Below are 18,527 nucleotides of genomic sequence, written 5' to 3'. Positions count from 1 at the left end.
AAGGAGAATCTCTTACGAATAATCACCTCTACTCATCCCTCACTCTACCCCACCACCTCACTGTGAAACAGCCCTTCCAAGGTCATAACTTTCCCACACTCATCCAGTACATTTATTTTCCTTGACTTGCTTATCAGCATTTGACACCATTCCTTGAACCACTTACTTCCTTTGGCTAATTCAGCAGATGTGTACTGAGTGCCTTGTTAAGGACTTGGTTCTTAGCCATTGCAGAGTTGTAAGTAGGACAGTGATGTGACTGGTTTTCCATTTTGAAACATTGCTGTGGCTTCTAAGTGAGAGTGAATGGAAGGTGGCAGAAGGGACATGGGAGCCATTAGGAGACTGGAGCAGTGGTTCAAGCAAGATGGTGACATAGACTGGTGGATAAGAGTGAGAATGAGAAGTGAGCCAGTTTGTTCCACTGCCCTTTCCTGGTTTGCTCTCTACTTTCTGGCCCTTCCTTTTCATTGACCTGTATGGGCTTCTCTGCTTCAGCCCATCTCTGCTGATGCTTCTCAGGGTTCTGTCCATGGGTTGCTTCTCCTGAAGTCATTAAATTCACTCTCATTCTCCCCGTACAATCTTATCTACTCCCATGGTTTTGATAACCATTTATTTACTGACAACCCCTAGTCTCATAATTGCCAATCCAGTCTCTTCCCTGAGCTTCAGCCTTGTGGACATTTCACTGTATATGTACCAAAGCCCCAAAACTCAGCAACGAGTTAATTATCCACCTTGCCAGACACACTCCTTCCATATTGCCTTGCTTGGTGAGTGGAACCCCCATTCTACCACTGCTCTGACCTCACTCTTGATAGCTTTCTAGCCCTACCTCCCACAAAGTCATCACCAATTCCTGCCACATGTACCTTGGAGACTTCTATCAAATACTCCCACTTCTCTCCTCCCATGCCCCCCCCCCCACCAATTCCTAGGTCAGGCTGACATCAACTCTCATTCACATGACTACAAGAGCCTCCTAAATTGTCTTCTTACCTACACTATTGCCCACTCTTGCCCTCCACTCTTTTTCCAAACTATTATCCTAGTCATCCTTTCACATATCTGCTCCTGCTGTTTAAAATTCCACCAAAGACTCCTCTTTGCCTACAGAGTAAAGCTCAGATTTCCTTAGCGTGGCTTAATGAGGCTCTTCATGACTTCACCCCAAGCTACATCTCCATTCTTATCTCTTGCAGCGTTCCTTCCAAGACCGGCCAAAGGTTTTCAGTTCCCCAAGCATTGCTCTCTCTGGGTTCCACCTCCAGGCCTTTGCTTTGGATGAGCCTTTTGGAGCTAATGTGACTCTTGTGCCCATGAAGCTTTCAGCCTAGGCAAGACCCTGATTTGTGGGTTCCACATTTCATCAGAACAGTTAACTCCTTGGTGTGGGAAATAGTGAGAATTACGTTGGAAGCACACGCTTTCACGTTAAGAGCATTTGTGAGACCCCTGGGGTACCCATGTCTGTGGATAAATGACTGGTTGGGGTTTGGATGCTTCAAGCACTGAATCAGGGAGCTAACAATCCATGTATTTGTTCCTTGCTCAGGTCCGGGCAGCTCCCCCTCCACCTACACAGAACCACCGAAGGCCAGCAGAGAAGATTGAGGATGTGGAAATCACACTGGTGTGATGATGGGTTTGCCCATTCATTATTGCTACAATCAAGGCCAGGCTTGGCGTTTGGCCACTCTTGTTTTTTAGGCACCTTTGCATGATGATGACTCTTGAACGGAGCAAAAACAAGGAGGATTATGTGACCGGGTGGCCTGGTGGACTCCTCCCACGTTTTGAATATTTTGTGCCTTTTTTTGTTGTCATTTTCTATGTCATCTCTCCTACCATAGCACAAATCCTAGCGGGCCCTAGAAGCAGAGGAGGACAGCCCTCATGCCTAACAGTGGTCCATTTTTATATGAGACTCAAGACCAGGACTCACTCAGGGCACGGTCACAGAGAAACTGATCATGTGCACTCGTACAGTATATTACTGTGGCCACAAGGATGTGGCAAAGATCCTCATCTTTCTTCAAGTGGCTTTTGCTCGTCTGATTGAGTTTAATCAGATCATGTTGGCTACGTAAGGAATTAGGAGGAGGGATTTCAGGAGAGGCTGGCTCCTCCCCACAGTTAGTCCCCAGACCGAGAAAAGTGAAACCTTATTGTAAAAAAGTGGACTGCCCTGAGTTTATCGCCAATTTCATTAATGCACATCTCTTCCACAACTAACAGATTTAAAACAGTAACAGTGTCCTTTGTATTAATATTTATGGCATTCATTTAGTATTAGTGGAGCTAATATGGAGGGGCTGAACTAATAGCCAAATCTTGTCCATCACATAGACTTAATAGAAAGGAGGCTGCGGCTGAAGCAGAAATGGAACTTCCAGATCTGAAATGAGCCGATTTAATGTTCTTTTTATATTTGGGTATTTTTCATCTTAATTTTTGCAGCATATATTCTTCTGACCAGTACCTTTAGAATCTGAGTGTCTAGGTAAATTGGGGACACATACTTGCCATGTTGAGCTTCTCTGCTAGGGAGGCCCCTCACGTCATTTTATTCCCAAACCAGTGCACAAGTCCTGACAGCCAGCCTGTGGCTGCTCTAGACCGGTGGCCACCCCCCACGAAAGTGCAGCTTCCCAGGTCCCACTGACCTGACATATTTCCTTAGGAGGAACAACCTGTGGCTCATGGAAACCAGCTTCTCATGGAAAAGGACTAAAGGGTTGCACACCCTGCACAAGTGCAAACTGATAAGGAAAAGACAAGTTCTTGGCAAGGAGAGCCAAGAGTAGCTTTCTCCGCAGGCTAGCAAGCTCACGGTAGCAGGTGGCCCAGGGTAGGGCTCTGTCGGCTCTCCACCTCCTGTGGAAGATAGGGAGCGCCGAACCTAGGGACGAAGGGATTTTGCCAGTTGGTTTGTTTTTGTTTTTGTTTAAGAAATCAGATTTGCAGAATTTAATCTAAAAGTTGTTATTATGCTTTGAAAACTCCATCCCTTCTAAGAATCTTTAAAACTTGAAATGCTCGCCAAATGTCCCCATGGGATTTTTGACCAAAAGTCAGGTTATAGCTGAAGAAGTCTTCAGTTCGTCATTTGATCACTTCAGTGACAGTACCCAGCGACGAGTCTTCTCCGTAATTTGGGGTTTTTGTTTCGTTTTTTGCATTTCTTAACCTGTTGATCTATTTGAGGTCTTTTTGTGTTTATCAAACTTATTCTTAAGTTTAAAAAAGAAATTAAAAGGGTGGTTTTTTAAGATTTTAAAGTTCTCTGACATGTTAAAAATCTTCAAAGCACTTTACAAAATCTTCCAAGTGCTTAAATCAGGCAGTTCTCGCTACCCAGTCTTGTATTCTCTCTTTAGCTAGCCAAATTGTCCTTGAATCTGGATTTTCCACATTCTCAGAGAGTTATTTGAAATCTTTTGTTATATTTTAAAATATTTTTTGGAAGAGCTGCTAATTTTATTTTAAAAAAACAAAGTTGTAAAAATATGCCTCCTTTTTAAAAAGAACCCCTCCCTCCAGGACATGTAATCAAGCATCACAGTGCACAGGGCCAGGCTTGGAGGGAGTGCCTCTGTGCAGATGTGCTTTCTTTACAGTGGCTGTAAAAAGTTTGTATTTATTATGTATAAAATGTTGAATAATTAAAAAAAATGGAATTAAGTTTTCTAAGTTTCCTTATAAAAAGATTTAGGTAAATAGACCTTCCAAATAGACAATGCTTTTTTATAAAGATATCCCTAGGCCCTCCTTTTTTAAACCATAAAACAGATAGAGAGGGAACTGAATTCCCAGTTAAAGGCTAAGTCCCTCTGGCTGCCAGCCAGCCACACCAAGGACCAAGGCTCAGTGTGTTTGGGGAGGGGCCCCACAGCTCTCCTCTTCCCAGGGCTGGGCACATGCAATATGTATTCTTCTAGACATTTTCTGTACATAAAACTCATACATGTACACATTACCTTTTTACATATGTGGGGTTGTATATTTAGTAGGTTTACCTCATTCTTTTTGAAGGCTATATTCTCCATGGTTTGGATATATCACAATTTTAAGCCTCCTATAGTGATGGGCGTTTAGGTTGTATCCATCCATTTGCTGTTAGAAAGTTGAAATTACCATATTTGTACATGATTCTTTATAAATTTGTTCCAGTAAAAATATTGGGTAAATTCCCAAATATGGAATTTGAAAGTAAAAAAGCTATATGGACATTTAGTTTTGTTAGGTTTTGCCAAATTGGCCTCCAAAATGATTGTGTCTGTTAACACTCCCACCAGCAGCATAAGAGACAACAGCATCGACTGTGGAGTCAGAAGGTCTCAGTTCAATCCTGGCTCTCACTTGACAACTGTGGGAACTGAGCCTCAACATCCTCATGGAAACTTGAGGATAACACTGTGGATCCAAGAAGGATACCTCAAGTCTGTAGCACAGGTGGTCACCACCAAACACCAATATTCCTCGCCATCACCTCCCCCACCTTTAGTGATCTACAGCTGAGCTCCTTTCTTCCAGCCTCATGGTCACAAGGTTGTCAAGGGAAGGTAGGTGCACGTAGGTAGGTATTAAATACCACATTCAATACCCTTTCCATCTTCTGCCTTCCCCTGCTAATGAAAGGTGTTCACATTTGAGATTGCTATTGGCAGCAGGGGCTTAGTCTGTGATAAGGGGGCAGAGTTAAGCTAATTGCCCCACCCCAGCATCACAGCTAAATTTTGGCCTCCGTTATCAGAGGAACTAACTGTAAAGCAATGAAGCCATAGATTCACCACATATCGCCTGGAACCCTTTCCTCTCTGACCTTCGACCCTAGCCCACACCCATAAGCCAGACAGATATGCAAGTGGGAGGATATCAGCTGGCTTTAGTCCTGCTACCACTTGATGGGTGACCTTCCCCTCTGGGCCGCTGCATCCCCAGCTTTGAAAGGAGTGGAATGATTTCTAAGGGCTTATCCAACACTTCGTGCTACATGAGTTCAGTTTTTAGACACAATGAAAACACCAAACAAAAAGGTCACAGTATTTGAGAACCGAGCACACAGACTTCTCAGGATGGCCAGAAACTAAAAAGAAAATTCAAGCCATTGGACTGTCCACCGAGAGAAAGCAAACCCTCCTCTGGGCTGTAATCACATCCTGGGCTGCACTATTCCCTTGCTGCCCGGGGTCCAGCCACAGCCCTCAGTTATGGAGCCAATTACTGCCTGATTAACTAAACTGAGTAGCTTTACAACAAAATCTAGCTGCTTGGAATCTTTGCGTTTATTTTGCTCATTACAAAGAGGTTTTTATGACAAAACCACAACCAAGTTCTAGAAATTTTAGTTTAGAAGGGGGAGAACTGTAATTTGTCCTGAAATCCTGCAACCTGACACAACCAGAATTAAGTTTCCTCCTAGACTCTCCCTGTTTGCTCTGTCACTGTTGATCCAAGAACCCTGTGAATGCCAAAGAGCATCCTGTTCCTGGACCATTTTCCCCTGGTCCCGTTGGCCAAAACAACAAATGAAGTACTTCTCTCATGTCTGTTTCTGAGAGCTCTCTAGTCTGGGAATATTTTCCCGGAGTGTAATCCTGAAAAAACAGATGGACCCACAAATAGGGTTCACACCCTTTCCACACTGTGTGCTAAACACCTAAGCAGCCTTCTTGTTCTCGTCACACCCCTGGTCCTGTGAGGGGCATAGGGAGATCCTGGTCAGAATGCCCATATTCAGGTCCCTGGCCACCTCTATTAGCTGTGGCCTTAGGCTCATCTCTTCACCTCTCTAGTCCTTGCTTTCCTCATCTGTAAAGTAGGAATGAGAAGGCAATACAAACTGCTTTTTTTTTTTTTTTTAATTTTTTTTTTTCAACGTTTATTTATTTTTGGGACAGAGAGAGACAGAGCATGAACGGGGGAGGGGCAGAGAGAGAGGGAGACACAGAATCGGAAACAGGCTCCAGGTTCTGAGCCATCAGCCCAGAGCCTGACGCGGGGCTCGAACTCACGGACCGCGAGATCGTGACCTGGCTGAAGTCGGACGCTTAGCCGACTGCGCCACCCAGGCGCCCACAAACTGCTTCTTAAGATCCAGGAGGATCAACAAAAATACTGAGCAGATAAAATGAAAATATTTTTGACCAGATGTGTGTCCAGAGAAAGGGAACAAGCCTGTACCCAGACATGGTATGCCAACTCTCACAGATGGGTCCATACCTGGTGCCACCAAGATTCTTCCAGAAAACTTTCTAAGGGCCAAGACCACCTCTGTTCGATTCCTATTTGTCCAGTCAGCAAACTGACCACCCCAGGTCTTGTTCTGTCTACTGGAGACATAAGTGACTCTGATCTCATCTCTGTCACCAAGGGGCTCACATCTGGTAGGGGAGAGTCAGGAACAGCAGGCTCCAGCTGAGGTGTGTCTTCCAGGGAGATGACCGAGAGGCAGCAGGAGCTGCTGTCTAGTCTCAGGCTCACTGAGGCCTGAGATTGGACAGGGCAGGCTTACAGAACCCCCCCGGGGATGAGCTGTGACATCTTTTGTGAGGCCCAGAGCTGTGGGGCAGGAAGTCTCACAGATGGGGAAAATCCTTCCCCTGGAAGACACCGTGATTTGCCCAAGGTCTTTCAGAAAGACCACTCGGAGCAGAACCTAGAACTGGGTATCCGAAGACCAGGCCAGCTCCTCTCTGCAGAACCTGAGGGTAATTTTCAGAAAAGAGGAATCAGCTGAGTCCTTACCCCAGCTCTGCTATGACCCTGCACAAGACCCTGGCTCCTCTCTGGGCCTCAATCCATGTGCACAGCAAGAGAAAGGGTATTCCAGTTTTGATATTAGAGACCCCAACTCAGGCATGCAGCCCAAGTACTGAAAACCTGCAAGGTATGCAGACTGGAGAGCTGGAGGATACGAAAGACCTAGAGAGGTTTTTAGCCCCTGGATTCTATCCCCACCAGAGACTTCAAAGACTAGATGGAGGTACAACCTTCCCAACCACTCTCCTCTGAGCTCTTCCCCTGCTCGGTCTTTGCCAGCTACGCCCACCTACTTGGCCTGTGGCTGGCCTTCCAGACTGGCTCCTCCAGAAGCATTCCAAGTAAGCTGTTGGTACACATGTGCTCCCTGAGGTGAGCACTCCAAGGGTGCTATCAGAGTGGCCCCACAAAGAAGGAAAGGTTTACGGGGAGCAGAGGGGTGGCTGGCCCTAGAGTGGAGTTAAGTCATCTCTGAGCACCTTTTCTGGATTATCTAAGTAGCCTTCACTGCAGTGCTGTGAGGTACCAGCCCCCAAATGGTGTAGCCAGTAACGGCCTCCCAGGATTCAAGTTCACTTCACTTTTGGGGGCTGCATGTCCCTCACTTCAAGGGACACTGACCCTCCAGACTCAGGCGTAGGTGGCCAGGGCCCAGATGGAAAACAGAAGAGAGGATGCAGGGAGGGATTTAGGATACACAAAGCTAGAATTCCCCACCAATGGTGGGGGCAGAGCACATACCCCTTGGGCGCTGGGGAGCAGGGGGAAGATGCCCTGATCTTGCGTAAATGGAAGCCCAGATTCTCAAAATGTTATTTTGTTAAAACATACATATACATGTTACAATCCAGCTGTGCCAGCTGTATGACCTCACATAATACCTGTCAATTTTATCACCTATGAGAGATACCCCACCAGGAGGTTGGGAGGAATAAACTACTGCATGAAAAGTGCAGAGCACTGTGCCTGACACATGAGCACGTAAGTAATGGTGGTTACTGGAGGCACTGGTCTTTCCAGCCATGAATCCCAGGAGACTGGAGAATGGCCCGGCAGACAGTAAGCAGCTGGTGACTCCTAGTGGCCACTAGAAGCCAGGACAAGAGGGCTGGGACAGGATGGGAAGAGTGTCAGCCCCTCAGGAGTCAGGCTGGAATAATACTACACTCCCAGCGTCAACTGTTAAATTTACTGAGTCCTTGAGTAAGAGAGTTTAGCCATTTAATAGACACTTCTCAGACCCTCTCTGTGCCAGGCCTAATCCCAAGGAATACTCTGTTCCCATCCTGGCATCTTCCAAGAGCTCCCGAGGGAAGGAGACACCAATGAACACAAGAATGGAGGAGTCCCCTGGCCAGCCTGGTAAACGATCAAAGGCTCTCAGTGAGAAGATCCGAAAGACAAATTGGAACTGGGGTGGGAGGGAAGAACATTCTGGGCAGAGGGAAAGTCCATGTGTAAAACAGAGTAGCAAGGAAATGAAGATGCAGCTGAGGTCGACGGGCTGGCTCCTAAGGTCTTTGAATTTAATGTCAACCTTCTCTGCAGGCAGCCTGGGAACTTTAGAGGGTTGTACCTGTGAGCATGCCATCTTAGAAAGTCACTCCGGCCTTGGCAAAGAGGGTTCTGGGAGGAGAGACGAGACTAGGAGAAGGTGGCCTGCATTGCAGCCAGGTTAGAGGCTCCAGGCCTTGGTGCCAGAGGATGTGGGATGTGAGGGGAAGAGACGCTTATGTCAGGGGGAGAGATGTCCAGGAGGCAGGTGGGTATGTCACCCAGAGCTCAGGGGACAGCTAGGCCAAGAGCAGTGAGTGAGCTGAGAGTCAGCAGAGTGTAGACTGGGTATTCAATCAACACTCAGCCTTTGGCACGTGCCAGGAGCTTCACAGATACCAACACACTGAGTCTTTCTAACAACCTCTGAGGTGCGTACCATTTCACAGAGGAGGAAACTAAGGCACAAAGTTATTAAGGAACCTGCTCAAAACCACTCTACTAAATAGTGGGCTGAGATTCAAACCCAGACAGCCTGGCTGTGGAGTTCAGGCTCTCAGCAATCTGCTGTTCATCCTGGGAATGGTTTCCAAATTCTGGAAATGGCAAAGTCACCCCCAGGGAGACTTTCTACTGTGATAAAGGAGAAAACCGATAATTCTGGATTGAAGCCTTTGAATCTCAGATGGGCAGAATCTCAAAAGTAAGGCTCCATCACTCAGGGACGAAGGTCTCTTCCTGTGACTGCCTTGTGACTGGCAATGGCTGTCCTGCTGATGACTCCTCCATACCTGAAGTTGACAAAGGAACTGGGGTGCGCAGGCTCTGCCCTGTCGGGTCTGCCGAGTACCACAGAGGCTTGTCATGCCGACAAGCCCCAACCCAGGCCCAGCCCATGGGGGCCCTCCCCAAGACACAGACATACTCAGGCTATTCCCCATTCACTCAGGGTTCTGCCTCTGGAGCAAGAACATGCCCCCATCTAAAGGCAGGCCTGGTGTACTAAGTACCTGACCTCACTCTCTGGTTTATTAGAACCCTTTCCACCAGAGCCCCTCTGGGCTGCTTCCCCTGCTCCCTTCCTCAAACTCCCATGGCCCCTCCACAGCTCAGTCTACCCTCCTGAAGCAGGAGGACCCAAGGTATTGGCTTGGCCTCTGGACCAGCCTGGACCAAGGGTGAAATTTCCATGGCTCCAAGAGCCACTGCCCTTTGTCACCTCTGAGCCTTTCTTCATGCCTTCTCCTCAGACATGAACAGCACTGAGGCCAGACTGGCTCTGCCCCAGCTCTGTGCAGGAGGAGGAAAGGGAGCCAAGCACAGGTGTCCTGGAGCCACCAGCCCAAAGATCTCTCTGCTACCTGAATGCTGCAAAAAGGCAAGCAGACACCAGTTTAGATGCAATTTTTTTTCACTTTTGTCAGCGAAAGAAGTCAGGGATTTCAAACAAACAAACAAAACTAACCCGCCTCACAGCCCCCCACCCCCCCCCCCCACCACACACACTTTGCTCTTCAACAGACAGGCCAGGTCCTGCCAGGCCTTATTCACCACTAAATGCCCTAAAGCCACCGCCACCTCCACCCTATCCCCACCCCCACTGGTTCTGGAGCCCTGTGAGCAGCGGGAAGCTGTCCTCTGGCTTCAGGCTTTAGACTAGAGCTCCAGCCCAGGCAGGAGTCATGGCACTAGTGCCAGAGCACAACCTTCCTGGCCTGGTCCACGCTCACCACGTGGCTCCCAGAGTAGCACCAGGCCACGGCGTTGACAGCAGTGCTGAGGAGAGGAGAGGGGAGGGGAGGGGAGGAGAGGGGAGGCAGGCTTCAGGGAGGCATCGGGAGCCAGGCCTGCAGGCCGGGCTCCACTCCTCATTATGGGATGCCGGCAGCTTGAGGCTCCCTCTGAGCCTGCTGCCTCACCTATAAAGTGGGCTCACGGGGCTGTGGTGAAGATGGACCCACGTGCACATGGGAAAGCACCTTGTGAACAAGAAGGGCTCTGGGAGGTGGAAGGTGTGGGACAAGGACTAGGGCCTCCAAGGTCCCAAACATGTCAGAACCTGTTACTGGCTTAGCAGCAGTGGGGCCAGGGTGGCACTGGCCCTGGGCAGGTGGTAGCTATGCTCACCAGTGGGGTCCCCGTAGACTGCCCTCCAGCTTCCCAGTGTCCACATCCCAGATGTAAAGGGCTCCATCCCAGGAACCTGCCAGTGCGTAGCTTCTATCTGGACTGCAGTGGCCACAGCAGAACAAGCAAGAGATGATCAGAGGTGATGACGCAGACACCGACAGACGTGATCAGATGGGGCACACTCTGGCACAGGCATGTGCTCTCACAGACATACCTGAACACGGCTTTGGTCCAGTCAGAACCGCACTTGAAGCCATCAGCCCTGAAGACAGACAAGATAGGGGTCAGAACGAATGTGGCTGCCAATCCCTGCCCTTGGCCAGGAGCTTCAAGAGCTTCTTCTGTCCATCAAGGGCTTGGGCACCTCAGCGGGCCCTGGTCCAGAAGGGCCTCCAGGATGGGTCCCCCGCTGACAGGTCCAGAAGGACCCTTAACAAGGGCTGAGAGACCCAGCTGCCCCAGCCAAAGCCACAGTGTCAGTGGGCACGAGGCAGGTACCTGAACACTTGGCGGATATTGCTGACACGAAGGTCAATGACCTTGAGTGTGTTATCTCGGGAACAGCTAAGCAGATGCAACTGGTCATGGCTGAGGTTCAGAGAGGTGACCCGACCCTGCACAGGGATGACCTGGGTGCAGCAGGGGCCCCTAAGGAGCAAAGACAAAAGCATGGATGAGAAGCAGCCCACCCGGGCCACTCCTTGCAGGTTAACAGAGTCCAGAAGTGCCCCATTGTCATATCACTGGGGCCAGGGCTGACACTGACTAATCTCCCTTCTCCCACTGCAGCCAGCCTCTCCAACAAAATCTTAGGCAGCCTTTGACTCAAAGCTGGAGGCCTCGAAACCCCTGGGTCACTAAAATAAGTGCTGGAGGGAAAACCATGAGAGTTGCCTTTAATTGTGTGAAAGAGAGCAAGGGGGTTCACGCGGCAATCACCATACACCAGGAAGGAGGAGCTTCAGGCATGCCTGGCACTGGCTCCAGCACTGGCTTTTATAAACCATCCAAGCCCAGTGTTGAGCTCTCAGATTTAAAAAACAACGAAAACTTTTGTTCCCTTTGATTAAAAAGCGGTAACTAAGTGGAAAGGGGGCTTGGTTGGCAAGGCCCAGGCAGAGTCCAGCAGTCGGACCAAGAGCCACTAAAACGGTGGCACAGGTCCCCAGGGGCAGTGGAGCTTTCAAGGGGCCAAACCCAGCACAGACAGGCCACCACAGCCTCCATGGCTCCATGTCCAAAGAAAGGAAAGAGAACACAAGATGCCTGTCCCATGCCTCGACCACCCACAGCCCATGCCCATCACCTGCTGTCCCAGAACCGGATCTTCTGGTCATTGTGGCCACTAATGATTACATGGTCCCCACACACCACATCATTACAGTACGAAAGGACATTGATGGTCCTGGAGCCTGGGGACCAAGGATTAGAGCCCTAGCCTCAGAAAAGGGTTGTTGGAAGCCCAGAAGCCCCAGAGAGGTAGCATCCTCCCCAAATTAGAACCCAGATCCTCTGCTTCCCAGCCCAAAGCCTGAAGTCACCAAGAAACCAGGCAGAAAAAAAAGCACTGATGGGGGATAGAGAAGGACAGGCCTTGAGAGGTTTCACCCCAAATGCCCGTGAATCTTGGAGCCACTCCCAGAGAACAGGCTGAAGTATTCTTGACCCGGCCTGGGGTGCCAGCAGGTAGGGAGGGAGAGGAAAGGGCTGGACCTCACAGTAGGCGCGGCCGAGGTCCCACTCCTTCACTGTCCGGTCTCGGCTCCCAGTCACCGCCTGGTGCCTTGTTAGCTTGAATTTGGCAGCCGTCACCTTGTCTGTGTGTCCAGACAGTGTCTCCTGCCCCCACATCCCAGGTATGGATCAAGGGGATGGCCAAGACTCCATAACACCTCCCCCGGGGTCCAACATATGACCCCTGAACCCCAGGTTGCTTCCTCAGTCACGCCTTACCTTGGACTGTGCCTCCCCCACCTTCCAGAGCTGGGCAGCCTGATTGTAAGTAGCTGCCAATATCTGGGAGCCCTGGAGAGATGGAAGGGGAAGGGAAAGGTCCTGAACTTGGGCCCTGACAGAAGCAAAATCCCTCAAGCCAGATAGCCTCAGAGCTTCCCACAGCCCAGGTCACCCAAGCAGGCAGAGTAGCTTCCAGGCCCAGAGAAGATTTGTGTAGCAGCCAGGACTGGTTCTGGGACATCCATGATGTTCCCTTATGTCCCAGAGCCTCCACCTGCTCAGTGTGGAGATGGGCAGGGGGGCACACACAACAGGCATTCCATGCCGCTGAGGCAAAGGTCCCTCACCGAAGGGTCAAAGTCCACGCTGGTGATGCTGCCACCAGCTCCTTCAAGGGTCTGGTTGGCCTCCAGACGACCTGGGGGGACCGGGGAAAGGACAGGTGAAGTGGGGTCACTAACCTCATGAAAAGGAGGAGCTGGGAAGATCAGTCTCTCCCAAGTTAGAGAACAAAACTCTGGGGACCTGGGCTGGAGACTGCACCTCCCCCAAATTACCAGCAGGGGGCTCCAGGGAACAGCAGGGCTACAGAGGACCACAGACAAGGGACTGTCACTAGGTCACACGGCAAGCCAGGGCCAAGACTTTCTCTAGGAAGTCTCCAGGAGCTAACTGTGACTCGTCAACACACCCGCCTCTACAAGCACAGGGTAAACAGCCAACACTCATCTCCTGAGTTCTAAGAGCTCAAGTGATACCAGAAGAGGAGACCACTGGTGGACCCCAGGGACCGGCTCCTCAAGGGCCCCTACAGGACCTAAGGATAAGGGACCCCCACCTCCCCAAATAGGGACCAATCGAGCTCAGCCCTCCCCATCCTGCAGGCCTGGACCCCAAGAGCTGGGAGGCTTGGCCCAGAACTCTTGCCAAGGGGCCATTTGGCCACTGCTCTTAAGAATGTTACATGTGAGGAAACACAAACAGATCCAAGACCTTTGCCCACCAAGGAGCAAGTTGAGGGTGGGGTCTGGAGAGAAAGCACTAGGTTGGCCCACAGGGGAGGAACCCTCACCTCCCACAACGTTCCAGAGATGGATGAAGCGGTCAGCCCCTCCAGTGGCCAGGAGGCTGCTACTGGGGCCAAAACAAACAGCATTGACCTCGGAGAGGTGGGCATTCTATGGGAAAAAGAGACAGTGGTGGCCCTGGTCCTCACCATACGTACCTCTTGGCACAGGCTCACAGGGTCCCTCTCACATGCACACACCTACACATCGGGTCTCATCAGCCCTGCAGCAGCCTCCCGCTACACATCCTCATACTCCCCTGCCTGGCATCCTGCTCTCCCTCTCCAGTCCATGCCGATTATAAAATGCTGAGAGACTTCTACTACAGGCTGGGGAAAGAGAGCTTGTGCTCCTGGTGAGGTGCCCAGCCTTGCTTCCCTGGCCTCCCTGGATGACCCCTGGAACCTACACTCTCCATGTCAGCACCCCGTGCATGTGGCCCAGCTCCTCCCTTACCAGCACATCCTGAACCTGGGTAGGAGGCTGGACGGCCACACACACAGGGATGCTCTGGTATCGCTGTTCAGGAGCTCCTCCAACAGAGTGGCCTCTCCTCTTCTTGAAACTGGGTGGGGGGCAGGTGTCAGGAAGGCATTTGGCAAGGCCTTCTGACACGGGAGCCTCATACTCCTGAGGCAACAACAATAGGAAGCAAACACGAATGGTGGCAAAACATGGCCCAGAGGTGCAGCGAGCTTGTTCCCAACGCAGTCTCTGACCCCAGGGGTCAGTGTGGAGATGAGAAGGGCAGAGAGTAGAGTTGATAGATGCAGAGGAACCTCAGGGCTGGGGTTTCAGTCTTAGCCTTGCTACCACTTGGCTCTGGAACTCAGAACAAGTCCTGACACATCTGAGCCTTTTCCTGAGTGATAGTTCCCATCCAGGCTCAGACTGCAGACCTTGGTCCATGGACCATGGATGAGGGACAAAGAGTCGAGGACAGCCAGGCAGGGCCTGGAATGAGCTCAGGGAGAGGCAGCAGAGACTCACACAGACAACTGGACAACACATGGACAGACAGATTGAGGCACATACACAGACCAAGCCTGGACGCCAGAAGCCTGACACAGGCCTCTAAGGGGCCCAACCCCTTCACTCACACACACACACACACACACACACACACACACACACACACACACTTACTCCAGAAGCCCCTTCACCACATCCACACAGCGGGAGAGCGTCAAGGAGGTGGCGGAGGCAGACCTGGGGTAGAATCGAAAGAGATATGCTTAAGGGACTGGCCAGTGAGTGTGCAGCCATTCATCCCTGCACTCTGCTGGGGACCCTGAGGCTCACAGCCACTCAAGCCTGGGACAAGAACTTGGTTCCTCCCAGACCAGGAGAATACGATGACCTGGAGCAGTCCCAGGAAGGTGGAGGCAGGGAGGGATGTGGCAATGAAGTCTCCCAAAGTTTCCGCCATGATGGTAAGAACTGCCTCACCACCCAAATGCCCCCCCACACACAAAAAGTTCTGGGAAGGCTGAGCTGGGGCCTACAGGGGAAAGGGTGAAGGTACCCTGAGGCTGGGATACCACAAGGCTGTAGTTACCGGGGGTGGTAAAACCTAAGCTTGCTGAGTGACCTCAAAAGTGCCCACAAGAGGGGCGCCTGGGTGGCTCACTTCGTTGAGCATCTGACTTCGCCTCAGGTCATGATCTCACAGTTTGTGAGTTCGAGCCCCACAGGGGCTCACTGCTGTCAACACAGAGCCTGCTTTTGATCCTCTGGCTCCTTCTCTCTCTTTGCCCCTCCCCTGCTCGTGCCCTCTCGCTCTCAAAAATTAAAAACAAACATTAAAAATAATGCCCAGAAGAAGGTGTGTCCTGGGAGGACTTGGCCCACAAAGGCTGCCAAGAACTTTCAGGACCAGCATTTCAAGCTCCTCCCCAAAGTTCTTTCACTGCCCCCAGGCATGGACACCAGTGATCTGCAAGGAAGGGCTGAAAGAGAAGCCTTCAGGCTGGGGAATGGAGTAAGGATGGGGGGAAGGCAGTTTCAATGACAGATAAATGGAGACAAATGGGGAGACTGAGGGGAGGGGCCCTCACGGACTGAAGCCCCAGTCTGTGGGCTTCAGCACACAGTCCATGTGAGCTCACACCTATACATGCTCACATGTTCACACGTACTCCGATATGCTCCCCCAGGTGTGTACACATGTGCTCTCACGTCCATGTGAGTACATGTGCTTGTACACCTATGCCTACACACATGCCTGTGACAGCTGAGTCCTGGGCCTTCCCCACAGGCTCCCTCCTGGTGACACCCTTTCAGCAGCCTGACACCCCACCCCCAGAGCTCTAGTCCTGAGAAGGAGAGAAAGAGGCGCTGGAGTCCCTAAGGCCGCAATGATCCTAAGAGACTCCAAGCACTGGAGGTCAGACCTGTCCTGGGAGGTGTGACCTGTACTGCCGCGTCTCCCCAAGCCCCTCTCAGCCCAAGAGCTGGCCCCAAGGCCCTAGAGGAGACTCCAGAGTGGGGCCCGGCTCAGAGCTCTGGGACAGTCCTCACCTGAAGGGCCTCTTCCACCTCTCACCAGCCTCAGTCTCCAGGGATAGGGGCTCAGCAGTCAGGGTCACAGTCTCAGCCATCTCTCTGATCCCATCACCTACAGTGTTTGGACTCCTGGGAGAGGGGGTGAAACTCAGTAAGGCCAAGGGACCAGCCCCTCCCTGACCCGCCCCCCGCCCCGCCCCGGCGCCCAACACTGTGAAGAGCAGTCTGTGCGGGCACACGTGTGGCGGGCAGGCGTTTGGGCTCCTCTGACCACACGAGTCTGCACGTGATCTGTGCGCTCAGTCTAGGTGGGAGCCTCTTGCGGACACGTGGGGGACAGGGTAGAATTGCAGGCAGAAGTCAAAGAAAAGAGCGCTTTAGAGCACGCGGGGAAGAACGGGCTGCAAACCCTCGGCGGGCAGGACCTGGCGCACCCCGACTCTTACTCGCTGATGCTCACTGTCCGCTTGGCAGCCTTCTTTAGCTCCAGGGACATCCGCGCCTGCTTGGCCCTGGGGGGAGAAAATCGTCCCGAGAGCCGGATCCCGCCCTGACGCGCCACGAGGCGGGGCAGTGAAGCTCGGACCGTGCCCGCCCCCAAAGGAGCACGACGCTCGAGTCTCCGAGGGGCGGGGCCCGGCGCGCTCACCTCTCGTGGCGCTCATTGCGCAGGTTGCGCTCGGCGGCAGCGCGCGCCTTGCGCTGCACGAGCCACTCCAGCAGGTCACGTGCCTCCTCCTCGTGCCTACGCAGGGCCGCCTCCTGGAGCCCGGCTTGCGCGCGGAGCGCCTCGTACGCCGCCCGCTGCGCTACGTTCAGCGCCCGCTGCGCGTCCAGGTGCCGGGTCTGCTGCGCCCGCGCCTCCTGCAGCTGCGCCACACGGGCCTCCAGAGCCGCCAGCCTGGAGGAGGGGGTAAGGGAGAGACTCTCCGTAGTCGCCCAGTGGGAGCGGGTCTCAGAGGCGGACGGACTTGCCCATGTCACGCGGTCAGGCAGGGAGCAAAGCCAAGTCTCCAATCACGTCTTCCACTCAGGCCTACCGTTCGGGGCCGCAGAGCCCAATACGTGGGGAAAGCCCTCGGGCCGTGCTGGAGACACGCAGGGTCACCCCGTCCCCGGGCAGAGATGGCCCCGAGCCACCCAGAAGTGGGCGGGTCCCCCTCGCCCTGGCGGCGCCTCACTTGCTCTGCCGCTCCTCCAGCGTCGACTCCAGGGCGCCCAGGGCTGCGCTCTTCTCCACCACCTGGTAGGCCATCTGGGGGTGGTCGGGGCCCGCAGTTGGGTGGGCTTGGGCGCCTCTGCAGGGCTCCCAACGTGCCCCCAGCCCCTCCCCCACGGGAGGCTGGTGGGACAGACTCTGCTACTCCACCCACCCGCCCCCTAACTGAAAAGAAAGCAGAGGCTCAGATACGTTTAGGATCCTGCACAGGAACGCCCTACTGCTTTTGTGGAACAATGGAAGGGCCTTTAGGCTCTGGAGTTTCACCTGAGTTTCAGTCCTGGCAGTGCCACTTATTTTCTGTGTGACCCCAGGGTAGTCATTTAACTTCTCTGAACCTACTCTGTTTCCTCACCTGTAAAATGGGAATGATAGTGCTTACCTCACAGGGTAATATTAGGAGTAATATTTCAGGTAATAGTAAACGTTTATATGGCACGTGTGTCATGCCTTGTTCTGAGTACTATATATGTATTAACTCTCTTAATCACTATAACCACACCAGGTCCTGCCACTTTCCCCATATTACAGAAGAGGACATTGGCGCAGAGAGGTTTAGGATCTTGACAAAATTACACAGCTAAGCGGCAGAGCTGATGGGTGAACCCAGGCCACCTAACATTATGCTCCAAGTACAGGACAGATCTACAGAAAAGGTTCCAGGGATGTGGGCTCTGTTTCCCACGTCTCTAACCCCTGACCTACCCAACATAAATCCCTGAGAGCAACAAGGAGCACTAAGCAGAGGCACAAAGGCAAGAACAAGAATAGACTCTGGGAGCACGGAGCCCAGACTGAATGCTGGAGCTGCCCCCAGCCCAAGAGTGGGGGTGAGGGTTACCTCATCCATACCCCTGCCTCATTCAGAACAGTCCTTCAAGCAAGAGCTGGAAAGCCACAGACAAAGCTCAAGTCCCACTTTTTTTTTAATATTTATTTTTTAATATTTATTTATTTTTGAGAGAGAGAGAGAGAGAGACAGAAGCAGAGAGAGAGGGAGACACAGAATCTGAAGCAGGCTCCAGGCTCTGAGCTGTCAACACAGAGCCCAACGCGGGGCTCAAACCCACAAATTGCGAGATCATGACCTGAGCCAAAGTTGGACGCTTAACCGACTGAGCCACCCAGGTGCCCCTTAAATATTTATTTGAGAGAGAGAGAGAGAGAGAGAGAGAGAGAGAGAGATAGGGAAAGAGAGAATCCCAAGCAGGCTCCATGCTGTCAGCATGGGGCTTGAACTCACAGAACTGTGAGATCATGACTTGAGCCAAAATCAAGAGTCCGAGGTTAACCGAGTCATGCAGATATCCCTGAGTGTTCCACTCTTGATTTCAGCTCAGGTCATGATCCCAGGGTCTTGGGATCAAGTCCTGTGTTGGGCTCTGCAC

The 18,527-nt window shown here is 52.0% G+C and overlaps 2 protein-coding genes across 11 annotated transcripts in view; one reads left to right on the top strand and one right to left on the bottom strand.

The window, feature by feature from the left end:
- Positions 1–3,687, top strand: part of FCHSD2 (FCH and double SH3 domains 2) — a 310,380-nt gene extending 306,693 nt beyond the window's left edge. For all 4 annotated transcript variants that reach the window (XM_040489259.1, XM_040489261.1, XM_040489257.1 and 1 more), the window contains one exon: positions 1,559–3,687. In XM_040489259.1, coding sequence (XP_040345193.1) covers positions 1,559–1,642 — 84 coding nt within the window. In that variant the 3' untranslated portion in view covers positions 1,643–3,687. The remainder of the gene's footprint in view (positions 1–1,558) is intronic.
- A 4,285-nt stretch (positions 3,688–7,972) lies between these two features.
- ATG16L2 (autophagy related 16 like 2) overlaps positions 7,973–18,527 on the bottom strand; it is a 16,731-nt gene continuing 6,176 nt past the window's right edge. For 5 of the 7 annotated variants that reach the window (XM_040489252.1, XM_040489251.1, XM_040489250.1 and 2 more), the window contains 15 exons: positions 17,102–17,175; positions 16,570–16,821; positions 16,367–16,432; positions 15,936–16,049; positions 14,562–14,624; positions 13,872–13,980; positions 13,421–13,526; positions 12,696–12,766; positions 12,346–12,417; positions 12,111–12,231; positions 11,699–11,804; positions 10,891–11,040; positions 10,607–10,654; positions 10,390–10,491; positions 7,973–10,038 (listed from right to left, as the gene is read on the bottom strand). In XM_040489252.1, the coding sequence (XP_040345186.1) occupies positions 9,951–10,038; positions 10,390–10,491; positions 10,607–10,654; positions 10,891–11,040; positions 11,699–11,804; positions 12,111–12,231; positions 12,346–12,417; positions 12,696–12,766; positions 13,421–13,526; positions 13,872–13,980; positions 14,562–14,624; positions 15,936–16,049; positions 16,367–16,432; positions 16,570–16,821; positions 17,102–17,175 (1,542 nt within the window). In that variant the 3' untranslated portion in view covers positions 7,973–9,950. The remainder of the gene's footprint in view (positions 10,039–10,389; positions 10,492–10,606; positions 10,655–10,890; positions 11,041–11,698; positions 11,805–12,110; positions 12,232–12,345; positions 12,418–12,695; positions 12,767–13,420; positions 13,527–13,871; positions 13,981–14,561; positions 14,625–15,935; positions 16,050–16,366; positions 16,433–16,569; positions 16,822–17,101; positions 17,176–18,527) is intronic. The other 2 variants (XM_040489253.1, XM_040489256.1) reach the window with 2 other exon arrangements.

Source organism: Herpailurus yagouaroundi, unplaced genomic scaffold (assembly GCF_014898765.1).
Source record: "Herpailurus yagouaroundi ecotype Mexico unplaced genomic scaffold, PumYag 180, whole genome shotgun sequence".
NCBI classification, from domain to species: Eukaryota; Metazoa; Chordata; class Mammalia; order Carnivora; family Felidae; genus Herpailurus; species Herpailurus yagouaroundi.
Note: the sequence above shows the minus strand (reverse complement) of the source record. Positions and strands in the feature narration are given on the sequence as shown.